The 14,721-nt window shown below is 33.8% G+C and overlaps 3 protein-coding genes across 3 annotated transcripts; 1 reads left to right on the top strand and 2 right to left on the bottom strand.

Moving 5' to 3' along the window:
- The first annotated feature begins 502 nt into the window (after nt 1–502).
- LOC108730171 (solute carrier family 35 member E2) lies at nt 503–4,079 on the top strand. The gene is given in 6 exon segments (XM_018459702.1): nt 503–1,235; nt 2,602–2,853; nt 2,979–3,165; nt 3,231–3,331; nt 3,334–3,421; nt 3,495–4,079. Coding segments are annotated over 6 exon segments (1,095 nt in total). The 5' UTR covers nt 503–964; the 3' UTR covers nt 3,691–4,079.
- Nucleotides 4,080–4,338: 259 nt separating this feature from the next.
- On the bottom strand, nt 4,339–7,909 carry Cth (Cystathionine gamma-lyase). Its single transcript, XM_018459700.1, has 8 exons — nt 7,805–7,909; nt 6,805–6,965; nt 5,571–5,858; nt 5,315–5,446; nt 5,094–5,229; nt 4,871–5,023; nt 4,556–4,721; nt 4,339–4,488 (listed from the first exon to the last, which is right to left on the bottom strand). Exons 2-8 carry the CDS (start codon nt 6,940–6,942, stop codon nt 4,347–4,349), a joined length of 1,155 nt encoding a protein of 384 aa, XP_018315202.1. The 5' UTR covers nt 6,943–6,965; nt 7,805–7,909; the 3' UTR covers nt 4,339–4,346.
- A 1,547-nt stretch (nt 7,910–9,456) lies between these two features.
- LOC108730168 (putative cystathionine gamma-lyase 2) lies at nt 9,457–13,675 on the bottom strand. Its single transcript, XM_018459699.1, has 9 exons — nt 13,585–13,675; nt 12,539–12,679; nt 10,819–11,010; nt 10,692–10,787; nt 10,422–10,553; nt 10,200–10,335; nt 9,978–10,130; nt 9,676–9,841; nt 9,457–9,606 (listed from the first exon to the last, which is right to left on the bottom strand). The coding sequence occupies exons 2-9, from the start codon at nt 12,674–12,676 to the stop codon at nt 9,465–9,467; spliced, it is 1,155 nt and encodes a 384-aa protein (XP_018315201.1). The 5' UTR covers nt 12,677–12,679; nt 13,585–13,675; the 3' UTR covers nt 9,457–9,464.
- Between the last annotated feature and the right edge of the window lie 1,046 nt (nt 13,676–14,721).

Below are 14,721 nucleotides of genomic sequence, written 5' to 3'. Positions count from 1 at the left end.
TCAACTGTTGCGGAGCGGATCAATGAGCTCTCGCTGCTATTGGATGATCTAAAAGAATACACCAATAGCAGTGAGCGCTCACGGATCCGCTCCACAACAGTTGAGTCTGCTGAACGCGACCATTGACGATTGTGATTGGTCAATTTCCAACTTCTAACTTCTGATTTATGATTAATGACTTATTGTAGAATGCGTGTAAGAGTAAGAAATTGACCAATCAGAGTCGAATGTGAGAAGAATAATCGACTGTGATTGGTCAATTTTTTACTCTGATTTCTTAAACCAAGCTTACTTCGCATATTGTAGACGACGCCTAACTCTACCAAACGCGTTGGAGTGAGTAGGAGCTATGGTAGGAGCATGTTGGAACATGTTGGAGCATGCGACGCGACAAACTTCATGTCTCAATGCTGTTCAATCGGGGCCCAACTGGGCATAGTCCTTTGTAAGCCTCAAATATAAATTTTTTTTTTTTTTAATATTAAACTAGTGTCGGCACGCGTGCGAGCGACATGAGTCTCAAATGAGGACACATCTGCGTGCGTATGAGGATCACAATCGGTCACATGCGTGCGAGTACTTGCACGTGTGCGGTGTGCGCGCACCATGCGATCATTGTGCGGGCATTTTGTTATCTGGGTATGTCCTGTGTCTCGAGAAGTGTGGATACTTGTGAAAAGAAGAAGGAAACATAAACAAAGAAAGAAGAAACGATTGTCATGCGAAAACGGGGACAACGACGAACACCGGTCGACCGTGACCGGTTCGGCCGATTGCTGACGTTGAAAAACCGTGGCGCGATCTGATCAACGTGAACATCGACCTAACTTAACCTAACTCACGAGAGCGCCAAGGGCGGAAAAGTTTCTCCAAGCTGCGTGAAAAATGTGATATCTCGCGTCTCGCAACCCGCGGCGAGTCTCGCGTTCACGCGAGGACTGCAGAGGAAGGAAGCGGACGAGAGATGGAGAACTACTCCGTACGCATCAATCCGCAGGCCGCCCGTGGAGATGCTGCCGATGAGTCGCCCGCATTCCACGACGCCCAACCGAAGCAGCACGCGGATCACGTCAAAAAACGAGAGGACGTGATCGTTCTGACGAGCGACACGAAGGGCGGTCTGTTTAATTCCAGAGCTCTCCTCTTTCTCACCCTGTGGTATGTCTTCAGTGGATGTACACTGTTTCTGAACAAATACATACTGTCCTACATGGAGGGTGATCCCACGATATTGGGTAAGCAGATGATTATTTTGCAGCCTTATCTATTATCTAAAAGCAACCTCATTGAATACAGCTATTTCTGTGTAAAAATGCTAAGTTCATAATGAGTCATCAGAGAATGTCTTCTATTTAATGACACAAGTCAGCACAAATATCATTTTTGTTACTCATGGAATATAAAGAAAGACGGAGTATTTGTATTGACTTGTGTTACTAAACTAAGATTTAGCAAAATATTTATTTTGAGTGTTTTCCATTTAGTGACAAGTCGATACAAGTCATTCCGTCTTTCTGTCTATCACTAGTTCTGTTCTTTTTAGTTAAACTTCTTGTATACTCTCTTTTCTCTTTTTTTCTTTAATGTTAAAAGAAAAAGAGAAAAGACCATGCAAGAAATTTAGTTAAAAAGAATAAGCCTAATAAATGTCAAGAAAGAAATGTTTATATCAATTTGTCAAATGAAAAGCACTTTTTATATTTGTTGGTTTTCTTTTTTCATTGAGATAGGATTATTCTTCTTAATTTAAAAAAGTATAATCCAGTCAGCATGAAGAAAACTTCCAACAATTACAAAATAAACATTTTGTAATAAACACAACTATCCTAAATCCTAACACAGTGAATCATTTCAGCTTTGTTTAACATTGATAAATAACAATACTGAAATGATTCACTGCGTTAACTATGTCTCTTTCTAGAAAATCTTCATAGTATCTTTTATCGGTACGATATTAATATTAAGGAGGTTCTCACGTTTGATGAAATATAAGACAAGTCTATAATATACATGTAATGCAAAAGTTAATAATATCAATAATATCTAGAAAAAATTTCATTGACTTTTATCATACCATTTTGAAGATATTTAATTCTAAATTTATAGAATTTTACATTACAAGTTGAAGGTACAACTTTATCTATAGTTATTCTTTTTTAAATTGAGACACTTGCATATAGACAGCAATTTAAAAATCGTTGTAATTATAAAGTAAACACTTAAGTTTGGTCTCGTGAAGTTTCATTTAAACTGATCGTATAGAAATTTATATTCTTCAATGAAAAAAGCTAGAATATATGTCAAATAGATGATATGTATACATCAAATGAGCATCTTACAACTTTTATTTTGTCATTTTGAAAATATTTAGTAACATATAAAATTAACAATAATTATGTATAATGGCATAAGATATTGTTAGTAACCTTTTTATTCTATTATTTTAATTGTATTATATATTATTATGAATAAACTGTCTATTGATTAGGAACCTCCTTAAAACATTAATATCAAATATCTGATGTCAGCCATTAGTATCATAGCTTTTCTTTTACGTTGCATGTACAATATCTTTTTATAAATACTTATTTTGAATCGCAGGTGCTTGTCAAATGTTGATGACCGCAATTTGTGGATTGATACAAATGTACTTTCCCTGTGGTATGTACAAAGCCAGTCCAAGGTTAATGAGACCTCCAGGATTTTACAAGCACATGACACTCGTAGGCTGCACAAGGTTCGCCACGGTAGTCTTAGGTCTAGTATCATTAAATTATGTAGCTGTAAGTTTCACAGAAACCATAAAAAGTAGTGCACCTCTTTTCACCGTCCTCATCAGCAGGTATTTATTAGGTGAGTTTTTAGTGTATACATATCTTTGTATCTAATATAATTTATGATAAAGAATTTCAATTTTTGATAAAATTAGTTGAGATTTATATAGCGGAACTTTTTATATCAACTGATTATATTTTTAGGGGAACATACAGGATTATATGTAAATTTATCTTTAATACCTGTAATGGGTGGATTGGCCCTGTGTTCCATCAATGAAATTAGTTTTGATCTTAGAGGATTCATCGCCGCTATGGCTACAAATGTAACAGAATGTTTGCAAAATGTTTACTCTAAAATGCTGATCAGCGGTGACAATTTTAAATATACGTAAGTAATTCGTACGAGTGTGCGTAACATTGTAAAATGGAGAAAAGAATGTTCTATTTTTGTAGGCCAGCGGAATTACAATTTTATACCAGTCTAGCGTCAATTGTGGTACAAATACCAGTATCGATACTGTTAGTCGATTTACCTACTCTGGAGCATTCCCTGAGTTTTCATTCCTTCTCAACGGAGTATTCTTCCATTTTCAAAGTATTACCGCTTATGTACTTATGGACTATATCAGTCCCGTGACACACAGGTATGTAATGGTCTATTGAGTATGTAAACTGTATTCTCCGCTTGATTCTAAAGTACATTATATTGATGTGTAGTGTTGCTAACACTGCAAAGAGAGCTTTCCTAATATGGCTGTCCGTTCTATTATTTAACAATCCTGTGACGGGATTATCGGCCCTCGGCACTTCCTCAGTTATAGTAGGAGTATTGTTGTACAATCGGGCGCAGGAATACGACAGGATGAATAGAACAAAGAGAATACGATACTCGTCGAAGATCAATTTGCAATAGAACAATTTTCCAGTCTACAAAGATTTCATGTGTATGGCAAGAGAATATGTGTGTCACTGCACTGAATGTATTGCATTAGGAGTTGGGAGTACAAATGATACTCATTTTCTTATACAACAGTATTCTGTTCAGTGGAAACGCAAAGATAGTACGTATTTATAAGATTAAGACGAAGGACAATCAATAAAAATTATTGTTTTTTGAATTTAATAATTTCTAGTGAATTTTTGTGATACGTTAAGAGCAATTAGTTTGATCTCTCGTTTGCAATTTGTAATGTAAACCATTAATAACTAAATACCGCTATTAAATGTAATTTAATTTATTTGTGAACTTAAAAATACATTTATTTGCACATTCAGAAATGTCTGACAGGTATGGTAAACCAAAAGAAATCGGGGCGAGTAAACATATGTGTTAAAAAATATCTGATTGCTGTATTATACAAGTGTTCCTAATGTAAATGTGAGAATTGTGGAATGTATAAAAGAATTTTATAAAAATAAAATTTCTTTGTATACTGATATCGCTGGCAATGTTCTACAAAGATTTATGACAATGTAGAGATTTGATATTATTTATAAGATAATTAGTATATATTAGAATACTTGCTATTGAATTACTTTTGCGGCTACCTAATTAAATTTGTTAATTTATTAACAAGCGCTTAGTGCTTGTTCGAGATCGGCTATAAGGTCTTCTTCGGATTCAAGGCCAACAGATAATCGAATCAATTGATCAGTTATGCCTAATTTTGCTCGCATATCTTCCGGCACGGACGCGTGCGTCATTACGGATCTAAATGAGAAGAATAGATTAAAAATATTTTTTTAAATACATACTCGTATTTCTCGAATATACTTACGGTAACTCGGCTAGCGATTCGTAACCGCCTAAGGATTCAGCTAAAGTGAAAATCTTCAATGCTTGCAAAAAGCGATTAGAATCGCCTTTCAGATAGAAAGAAACCATTCCACTGTGTCCTGTTTGTTGTGTAAGCGCGAGCTGATGCTGTGGATGCGACGGGAGAACTGCAATGTAACAACACGTGTATTTCATCTTACAAATATTTTATCGTCATATTGATTATTCAGATTATTAATTTTATATATGCTTGTATTTAAAAAACATTTTAAAAACATATAAGATAAGGAGAACAAAACATTGTACGGTTACGTACGTGGATGAAGCACTTTCTCGACGCAAGGATGAGACTGGAGAAACATAGCTACGGCAAAGCCACTTTTCATGTGTTTCTGCATTCTTAGTTCGAGCGTTTTCAAGCTACGATTGACTAAGGCACAGTCAAATGGCGATGGAACAATTCCCATGGCTAAATCGAAAAAGAAAATATTATATAAAATCTTTAAATGTGCATGATTCGAAAAAGCTTGTTGATTTACCATTTTGATTGAACTGCAATCTCTGTCCGAGATCGCTCCGGCGCGTTATAGCGGCACCCATAATGACGTCCGAATGGCCATTCATATACTTTGTCAATGAATACATCGATATATCGGCACCAAGGTCAAGAGGTCTCTATTTTACAAGCATAATATATTGGTTACAGTTTCTTTCACATTCATCGATTGAATATAATTTCTCTTAAATTTGTCGAACTTACTTGATAATAACATGTCAAAAATGTATTATCAACGACTAGTATAATGTCTGGACGAGATTTCAGACTTTCAGCAACAGCCTTTATATCTATCAGTTTCATCAAAGGATTTGTCGGCGTCTCTAGCCATACCATCTACAACAGAATGAATTATAATACAGAAAATACTAATATGATATTAAAAAACAATATTTAAAATACAAAATATTAAATTCTAAAACAAAGCGTAAATAACAACATTTTTAGTTTTTTTATTTACCTTTGTATTTGGCTGTATGGCATCTTTAACATTTTGTACATCAGTCATGTCAACGAAGGTATGTTGCACACCTTGTTTGCTACTACATTTCTGGATGTAACGATTGGTACCACCATAAAGATCATCTCCGACAATCAAATGATCTCCTGCCTCTAATAAACCTGCAATAGCAGTAAGAGTACCTAATCCAGAAGAGAAGCAAAAGGCATGTTTGGCATTTTCTAAAGCAGCCAGACACGTTTCCAAAACATTACGCGTAGGATTGCCACTTCTGCCATATACATATTCCTACATATAAAATGAAATAATGAAAGTTAAAGCCATTATACAAGATTGTTGATTTTTTGCAATAATATTCAAATATATTCAAATTCACTTGAATAATTTAACAATAGCAATGTAACACACTTACAAATACTATTTTTAATCAAAAAGTACTTAAAAGTATTTTTCAATTATATTCAAAAGAATAAAGCTTTTACGTATTCTTTCTAAAGGATTCTGTGGAAGTAAAGATAAGATAAACGGATGCAATCGAATTGTTATTTGACCTCCGCGAATTGTTATTGACTTTCGTGAATTGTTGTTCGACCTTTGAACCGTAGATTTAAATTGTAGAACCGGAAAATTATTTAATAATTCACACAAAAATATTATTAGACACGGAGATGCAATCTAGACCGTACTTGCTGCTCCTTTATTTGTATTATTCACAAGTAGTTTAATATGTTATTGCTTGTTTATTTGTTCCTCAGTTTAATAAAAAAAAGCCAATATTTTTTAAAATTATACAAAATGCTCATAGTATACAGAAATATATATTTGCTTCGACAATGACACATTTGGCTCGCATTTTTTTCATTAAATCGCCATTCATTTAACTATTAAAGTAATTTTCTTACTAATTCATTCCTTTTTCTATTTAATTATTATCTGTTTCATTTATCCGTTTCTTATCTGTTTCATTTACCTGTTTCTCATCTACTTCATTTATCTGTTTATCTGTTTCATTTTTTACTTATTTATTTTAATTTTTTGACAGAAAGTAATATAAATTAATTTATAAAAAAAATAGTCTATTTTCATAGCTTGTATATAACTTTAACTTTATTAATAGCTACAGAAACTTGATACAATTTTTGATAGGTACAATTAACATTGATTGAATAACAAGGAGTGATTATTAGGAGCTATATATGGATGAATCTTGATGAGTCAGACGTTTAGTACTTACTCTTGGTGGTGCTGGACTATCCTGCTTAAAAGTAGTCGACATCACCATAGGTGGTACAACTGAGCAATGATTCCACTGATCAGGATCTTGCCCGGCATGGATAGCTATCGTTGCGAAACCTTTTTCCCTTGAAGCCATTGTTTATTCAGTAAAAAAATGTTCTGCGAATATTAATTAAAATTATTATTTATTATTAATATGTTGTAATTAATAGAAATATTGTTTGGTGAAACAATATTTCTGTTAAGGGTCCCAGTATGTCACTTTGATCTAAACCACCTAAACATATATATCCCCTAAACAGGAGTTGTATCTATATCGTTGAACGATTTTTTTTACTAATAAAATATTTATTAGTAACAATAATATAATAATAACATTTGGCGTGCGTAATTTTAATTTTTAAATTTTTATCGTAGATTTATTGCGTCTTACTTTTTATGTTATTTCTTATTTATGTCGTTTTAAACGCAAGTTAAATTGTTACCGTGCGTATTCAGTTTTTCATCCAACGTAAGAAATAGATACTAATTAATTAAAATTAACATAATTCTAACACAATCTATTTACACTGAACAGCACGTACGATAACAACTTGCGACTTAAGAGATAACACATTTACGTGACGTAAAAAGTGAGACGCGAAAAATTTTCGAAAAATTAAAATTGTCAACTGCAAATTAGGAGACAAAATCTTGTCTCGTTATTTATACGTTAAGAAAAGAAAGAGCAGTAGTTTTTTTTTTTTTTTGAGCACTCCGGAGCGTTCTGAATAACATTCGTGAAATTTAAATTTGCAAGGGCATTCTGTTCGAGATCCTCCTCAGCTACACTTTCTGCAATCATCTCGTTCGGACCTGTTCGGATGCCCGGCTCCGTTGCAAAAAATGTAGCTGATTAAAGAAATTCTTGGCAGTGAGAAATTCAAGTGATGAAATAGCCTTATCAGGTGCCGAATTAACTAGAATTTACTTAAGAGAGTCATTAGCGAGTCACTCACTTTAATGTTGACACCGTCGAACGTATATTGAAAGTGAAGTCGACTGAAGTAACCTGATCGACGAGCTACTTAAATAACTTGCAACGTTGCAGCCGCGTGGCCGATAAAGGAGAAAAAGGACAAAGTATTCTGTTCTCTGGTGGGGCGTTGGTCTGTTCTTTTTTACTGAACTTTTGCATCAGTTCATCTTTCTTTCTCTTTTTTCCTCCTGATGAGAAAAGGAAGAAAGATGAACTGGTGCAAAAGTTCAGCCAAAAAGAACAGACCTTTTTTTAAGGCTGCGGTCCACTTGACGCTACAAACGCTTCGCAGCATTCTTTGATTAGTCAATTCGTAAAATTCTTTGTTCTGATTGGTCGCTCAAACGTTTCGTTTGTAGCGTCAAGTGGACCACAGCCTAAGAGACGCCATATGACGTCAAAGTGCTTTTTCTTCGAAATGAATGAACAAATTTGATTCAAACTAGGTATACGAGGATTTTTGGGATCGCTGATTCCGATTTTGAAGTCAAAAATATAAAATTCAAAATGGCGAATTCAATATGGCGGATGAAATAAAAAAAAATCTAAATTCTTATCAGAACGTTTTTAAAATTGGCTTACGAGGGTTTTCGAGAATGCTGATTTCGATTCTGAAGTCAGAATTGTAAAATTCAAAATACGGAAATATCTTCTCAATAAAAATAATATATATATATATATATTATTTTTCTATACGTTATACTCACTTATACTCACTGTTTAGCTATAAAATAAAATGAATTCGTTAGAAAATGGTGTGAGTGTGTGTCAGCACCCTCGAAAACCCCCATAAGTCAAATTTCAAAACATTTTAACAAGAATGTGAATTTTTTCAAACTGAGGTCCGCCATATTGGAACTGCTATTTTGAATTTTTCAAAATCGGAATCAGCGCTCTAAAAAACCTCTATATATATATATATATATACACAAGTGCGAAAAAAAAATTCAAAACTTTTTTCTGCGCACCAGGGCACAAATTGTGGAAATGAACGTGTCAGCGAACGGGTTAATAGCTATAGAAACTTAATATAATTTTTGTTGGGTACAATTGACATTGATTGAATAACAAGGAGTAATTACTAGGAGCTATATGGATGAATCTTGATGAATCAGACGTTTGGTACTTACTTTGGGCGGCGCTGGACTATCCTGCTTAAAAGTAGTCGCGATCGTAGAATGAAAGAAAAGTAGGACGCGATCATCAAACACCTCGTTTGACTCATAGCACTTATATTTATACGTATATTTATTATTTTTTCTAAATTATTTGAGCCCGTTATGTAGTCGTTTATTGTTGTAATTTATTTTATTTCTGAATTAGAAAATACATTTATTTACATATTCAGAAATGCCTGACAGATATGGTAAACCAACAGGAATCGGGACGAGTGATCGTATGTGTGTTAAAAAGTATCTGATTACTGTATTATACAAGTATTCCTAACGTAAATGTATAAAAAAGAACCGTAAAATGTATAAAAGAACGAAAAATAAAATTTCTTTGTAGCTATTGATAGCGACGTTCTATAAAGATTTGGCAATGGAAGTTTGATATTATTTATAAGATAATTAGTACAAATTATAGAACACCGGTTATTGAATTACTTTTCCGGCTACCTGATTAAATTCGTTAATTCATTAACAAGCGTTTAATGCTTGTTTGAGATCAGCTATGAGATCGTCTTCGGTTTCAAGGCCAACAGATAATCGAATTAATCGATCGGTTATGCCCAACTTTGCTCTCATATCTTCTGGCACGGACTCGTGCGATATTAAAATTCTAAAATGAGACAAATTGGTTCAAACTATATTTTTAAATATATACATTACTTAAATATATAATACTTACGGTAATTCGGCTAGCGATTCTAAACCGCCTAAGGATCCAGCTAAAATGACAACTTTCAATGCTCGCAAAAAGCGCTTAGAATCGCCTTTCAGATAGAAAGAAACCATTCCGCTGTGCCCTGTTTGTTGTGTAAGTGCAAGCTGATGTTGCGGATGTGATGAGAGAACTGCAATGTTACAACACGTGTATTTTATTGTAAACACTTTATTGTTGTATTAATTATTCAGACATTAATTATATATGCTTCTTTTTTAAAAACATTATACAGAATAAGAAGAATAAAAAATTCTACGGTTACGTACGTGGATGAATCACTTTCTCGACGTTAGGATGAGAATCGAGAAACATAGCTACGGCTAATCCATTTTTCATATGTTTCTGCATTCTTAGTTCGAGCGTTTTCAAGCTACGATTGACTAAGGCACAATCAAATGGTGATGGAACAATTCCCATGACTAAATTGAAGAACAAAATGTTATATAAAGTGTTCAAATGCATGCTCGGAAAAGCTCTTGTTCATTTACCAATTTGGTTGGACCGCAATTTCTGCGCGAGATCGTCCCGGCGCGTTATAGCGGCACCCATAATCACATCCGTATGGCCATTCATATACTTTGTCAATGAATACATCACTATATCGGCACCAAGATCAAGAGGTTTCTATATTAAAAGCATAATATGCAGTTTCTATCACATTGGCATCATACGATTGAATGTGATTTTTCTCGAATTTATGCCAAACTTACTTGAAAGTAACATGTCAAAAATGTATTATCAACTACTAGTATAATGTCTGGACGAGATTTTAGACTTTCAGCAACAGCCTTTATATCTGTCAGTTTCAGCAGAGGATTTGTCGGCGTCTCAAACCATATCATCTACAATAGAACAAATTCTAGGTAATTCAGAAAATGCTGATATGATATAAAAAACGTAATATTTAAAATACAAAATATTAAATTCTAATACAAGGTAAGTGTAAATATAACACTAGTATTTTTAGGTTTTTTATTTACCTTTGTATTTGGCTGTATGGCATCTATAACATTTTGTATATCAGTCATATCAACGAAGGTATATGTCATGCTCTGTCTGCTACTACATTTCCGGATGTAACTACTGTCTGCTACTAAATTTCCGGATGTAATTGTTGGTTCCACCGTAAAGATCATCTCCGACAATCAAATGATCTCCTGCCTTCAATAAACCTGTAATAGCAGTAAGGGTACCTAATCCAGAAGAGAAACAAAAGGCATGTTTGCCATTCTCTAAAGCAGCCAGGCATGTCTCCAGAACGTTACGCGTGGGATTACCGCTTCTGCCATATAAATATTCCTACATGTGAAATGAAAAATTAAAATTCAAATGCCAATATTTACAAGATTGTTGATTGTTTTTGCAATAATATTCAAATATATTCAAATTCACTTAGATATTTAAAAAATAGCATGTAACACAAGTACTATTTTTAATCAAATAGTACTTTAAAGTATTTTTAATTTATATTCAAAAGAATAAAGCTTTTACTATTCTTTTTAAAGGATTCTGGGCAGTGAAAATAAGATAAACAGATGCAATCGAATTGTTATTCTACCTTCGAATTGTTATTCTCCCCCGTTCGTAATGTCGATCGGTGGAAATTGCGCTGATTGAACAAATCGAGCGGGAACAACAACGGCGTATAAACATCCGTGTTGCATGCATTAATAAATTCCTATCCTGCTCTTGACTTTATTTCGATCCAGCTCTCACCGATTTCGTCCCCGCATTTTGACGAAGTCGTTCCAATAGTGAGAAAAGGTGATAGGCTGGTATTACATTTGTCGTACAACAAAGCGTTTAATTCAAGCCTGTTGATTGGCTTCAAGAAAGATAAGTTGGATCTCTCTATTTTATAGCCACACAATAAACTTAAAATATTTGTTGTACGACAAATACAATACCATCGGTTGATATTTCATTTGTGCGTTTTCGTCGTACGACAAATTTTTCAATTCTGTTGATTGGCTATGGAATAGAGAGATCCGAGGACCTCTCTGTCTTGTAGCCAATCAACAGGCTTGAAAAATTTGTCGTTTGACAAAAACGCACAAATGAAATATCACCCTTCCACTGCGTCGACGGGAATCTCTGAGGCAGAGCGTACTCTGTCCCGCCGATTAAAACCTAACGAGCTATTTCCGCGCGAAAATCAGGTAGTTTCAGGTTAATAAAAAAAGAAGTCAATATTTTTCAAAATTATACTAAATGCTTATAGTATGTATGCAGAAATATATACTTGCTTCAATAACTGTTCGTTTGGCTCGCATTTTGCTTGTTAAATCGCCTTTCATTTAGCTATTAAGTTCCTAAGTCGTCATTCCTTTTTCTTTTTTTATTTATCTATTTCTTATCTGTTTTATTTACCTTTTTTTTTTCTGTTTCATTTATCCGTTTCTCATCTGCTTCGTTTATCTGTTTATCTATTTCTTAATTTTTCTGTTATTTATTTATTTTAACTTTTCGACAGAAAATAATATAAATTAATTTATAAAAAAGAATAGTCTGTTTTCATAGCTTGCATGTTACTTTAACTTTATTAATAGCTACAGAAGTTCAATTGTTGCTAGGTACAATTGACATTAATTTATTGAATAACAAGGAGTAAATGGCTGCGTTCAGCAGAAAAAGCAGTTTTGCAACTGTTGTAAAATTCTTTAATATGATTGGTCTTGCCATTAGTTCCTCATTGGATCTAAATGTATAAACCAATCATATTCAAGAATTTCACAACTGTTGCAAAGCTGCTTTCTTTGCTGAACGCGGCCATTGCCAGGAACTATATGTTGATGAATTTTGATGAGCCAGACGTTTTAGTACTTACTCCAGATGGTGCTGGATCATCCTGCTTAAAAGTAGTCGACATCACCAAAGGTGGTACAACCGAGCAATGACTCCATTGATCAGGGTTTTGCCCGGCATGGATAGCTATCGTCGCGAAACCTTTTCCCGTTGACGTCATCGTCTATTCAGTAAAAAAAAATGTTCTGCGAATATTGATTAAAAATATAATTTATTGTTAATCTGCTGTAATTAACAGAAATATTGTTTAGTGAAACAATATTTCTGTAAAGGGTTCATATCACTTTGACCTAAACATTTACGGGGTTCCCTAAACAGGAGTTGTATCTATATCGTTGAACGATTTTCTTTTTATTAATTTATTAGTAACAATAATATAATAATAACGTTCAGCGTGCGTAATTTTAATTTTATTATTTTTATCAAAAGTTTATTGCGTCTTACTTTTTATGTCACTTTTTATGTCATTTTAAATGCAAGTTAAATTATTATCGTGCGTGTCGTTCAATCCTTCAACCACGGAGTAAATGTAGTAAGAAATAGACTAATTAATTAAAATTAACGTAACTCTAACACAGAGTTATAATTCTAACATAGTAATTCTATTTATACTGAACAGCGCGCCCGATAACAACTTGGGATTCAAGAGATATCACATTTTTTACGTGACGTTAAAAATGAGATGCGATGAATCTGCTATAAAAATTAAAAAATTAAAATTGTTAAATTCAAATTAGAAAACGAAATCTTGTCTCGTTATTTATACGTTAAGAAAAGAAAGAGAAGTATTCTCTTTTTTTTTATAGATCGGAACGCTCTGGAGCGTTGTGGAACGCTTTGGATAGCGTTAGTAGAATTTAAATTTAGTTGCGAGAGTATTCTGTTCGAGATTCTCCTCAACTACACTTTCTGTACTCGTCTAGTTCGGACGTTCTCGACTCCGTTGCAAAAAATGTAGTTGATTAAAGGGACTGTTTTCTTGGCAGTGTAATTCGAGTAATGAAATAGCCTTATCAGGTGCCGAATTAACGAGAACCTATTTGAAAGTCATTAGCAAAATTCACTTACTTAATGTCAATATCGTTGAACGTCTACTGAAACTGAAGTCGATTGAAGTAAACAGACCGATGACGAGCTACTTAAATAACTTACAATTACGTTGACAGCCGTGTGGCCGATAAAGGAGGAGAAGGACAAAGTCTTCTGCACTCTCGTGGGGCGTTGGTCTGTTCGCGTTGTTTGCACTTTTCGCACTCAGCACCTTCGCTTTCCTTCTCTTCAACGTTCGAACATACATATTTATCTCATTTCAAGTGCAAAAATTTTTGAGGGTTTCAAGAAGAATTTTGAACAGACCTGTACTGCCTGATGATATAACATCTGACGTAATGATATATCACGATATATATGCTAACATGAAGTAGATGCGCGATACGCACATATCGATACACACAATGTATCGTTACGCGAAAAAAAATTTTTTTTGCAAAAATATAGGTTATAAATTTAAAAATGCAATTCCAACCGACATTTTCGCAAAACAAATCATTCTTTCTCGTAACAATATTTATTTTTACCGTATGGATCGAAAAAAAAAATAGGGAACAAATTGAAATCGATATTTCATGTTAGGAATGTAATACGAGAAAATGCTTGATTTTCGCCCTGTTTATGTAGGCGCCAGTCGGTAGCGCTTACGAATCGGGAGAAAGGGAGCTCGATTTTTTTTTTAGAATATAACTTAAATAAATTTTTTTAATATACTATATATATATATAACAAATTTGGATATTTTCTTTGTATTGAAATATTATTCGTACCGGTCTGAAATTCGACACGATTGCCACGAATTTAATTTAGAACTGAGGGATCAAATCAGTTTCATGTTAATCAATGGAATTTTAAAGTTATTAACAAATTAAATTTTAGGCCTCTCTTCGTGATCCGTGCTGCTCCTTCCCCGGCTTCCGATTGGTCGGCGTTGACTAACGCGACTAATTCGCGTTTACTTATTTTGTTTCAGGCTAAATAAAGCGGTATTACGAAGACCAAAGGATAGTAAACCAAAAGTGTATTAAATATAACGTAAGACTTTAAAATTAACAATATTCTCAGCCAGAACGGCTGAAATCTTATTAAAAATTCAGAGCGACGAGCGAACGCGCATCGCGGGTTGTGATTGGTGCGCGATAGCTTATTTTTACT

Source organism: Mycetomoellerius zeteki, unplaced genomic scaffold, assembly GCF_001594055.1.
Source record: "Mycetomoellerius zeteki isolate Tzet28-1 unplaced genomic scaffold, Tzet1.0 scaffold85, whole genome shotgun sequence".
Lineage (NCBI taxonomy): Eukaryota > Metazoa > Arthropoda > Insecta > Hymenoptera > Formicidae > Mycetomoellerius > Mycetomoellerius zeteki.
The sequence above is the reverse complement of the archived record's forward strand: the minus strand, read 5'-3'. Positions and strand labels throughout refer to the sequence as shown.

What these genes read in the sequence shown, in the direction of transcription:
- LOC108730168 (XM_018459699.1), bottom strand. Translation starts at nt 12,676, where the DNA reads ATGACGTCAACGGGAAAAGGTTTCGCGACGATAGCTATCCATGCCGGG. An exon ending in ATGATCCAGCACCATCTGGA is followed by an intron (nt 11,011 to 12,538) that starts GTAAGTACTAAA and finishes TTTCACATGTAG; the next exon opens with GAATATTTATATGGCAGAAG. An exon ending in ACGGTGGAACCAACAATTAC is followed by an intron (nt 10,788 to 10,818) that starts ATCCGGAAATTT and finishes GACAGTAGTTAC; the next exon opens with ATCCGGAAATGTAGTAGCAG.
- Cth (XM_018459700.1), bottom strand. Translation starts at nt 6,942, where the DNA reads ATGGCTTCAAGGGAAAAAGGTTTCGCAACGATAGCTATCCATGCCGGG. An exon ending in ATAGTCCAGCACCACCAAGA is followed by an intron (nt 5,859 to 6,804) that starts GTAAGTACTAAA and finishes TTTTATATGTAG; the next exon opens with GAATATGTATATGGCAGAAG. An exon ending in CCATACAGCCAAATACAAAG is followed by an intron (nt 5,447 to 5,570) that starts GTAAATAAAAAA and finishes ATTCTGTTGTAG; the next exon opens with ATGGTATGGCTAGAGACGCC.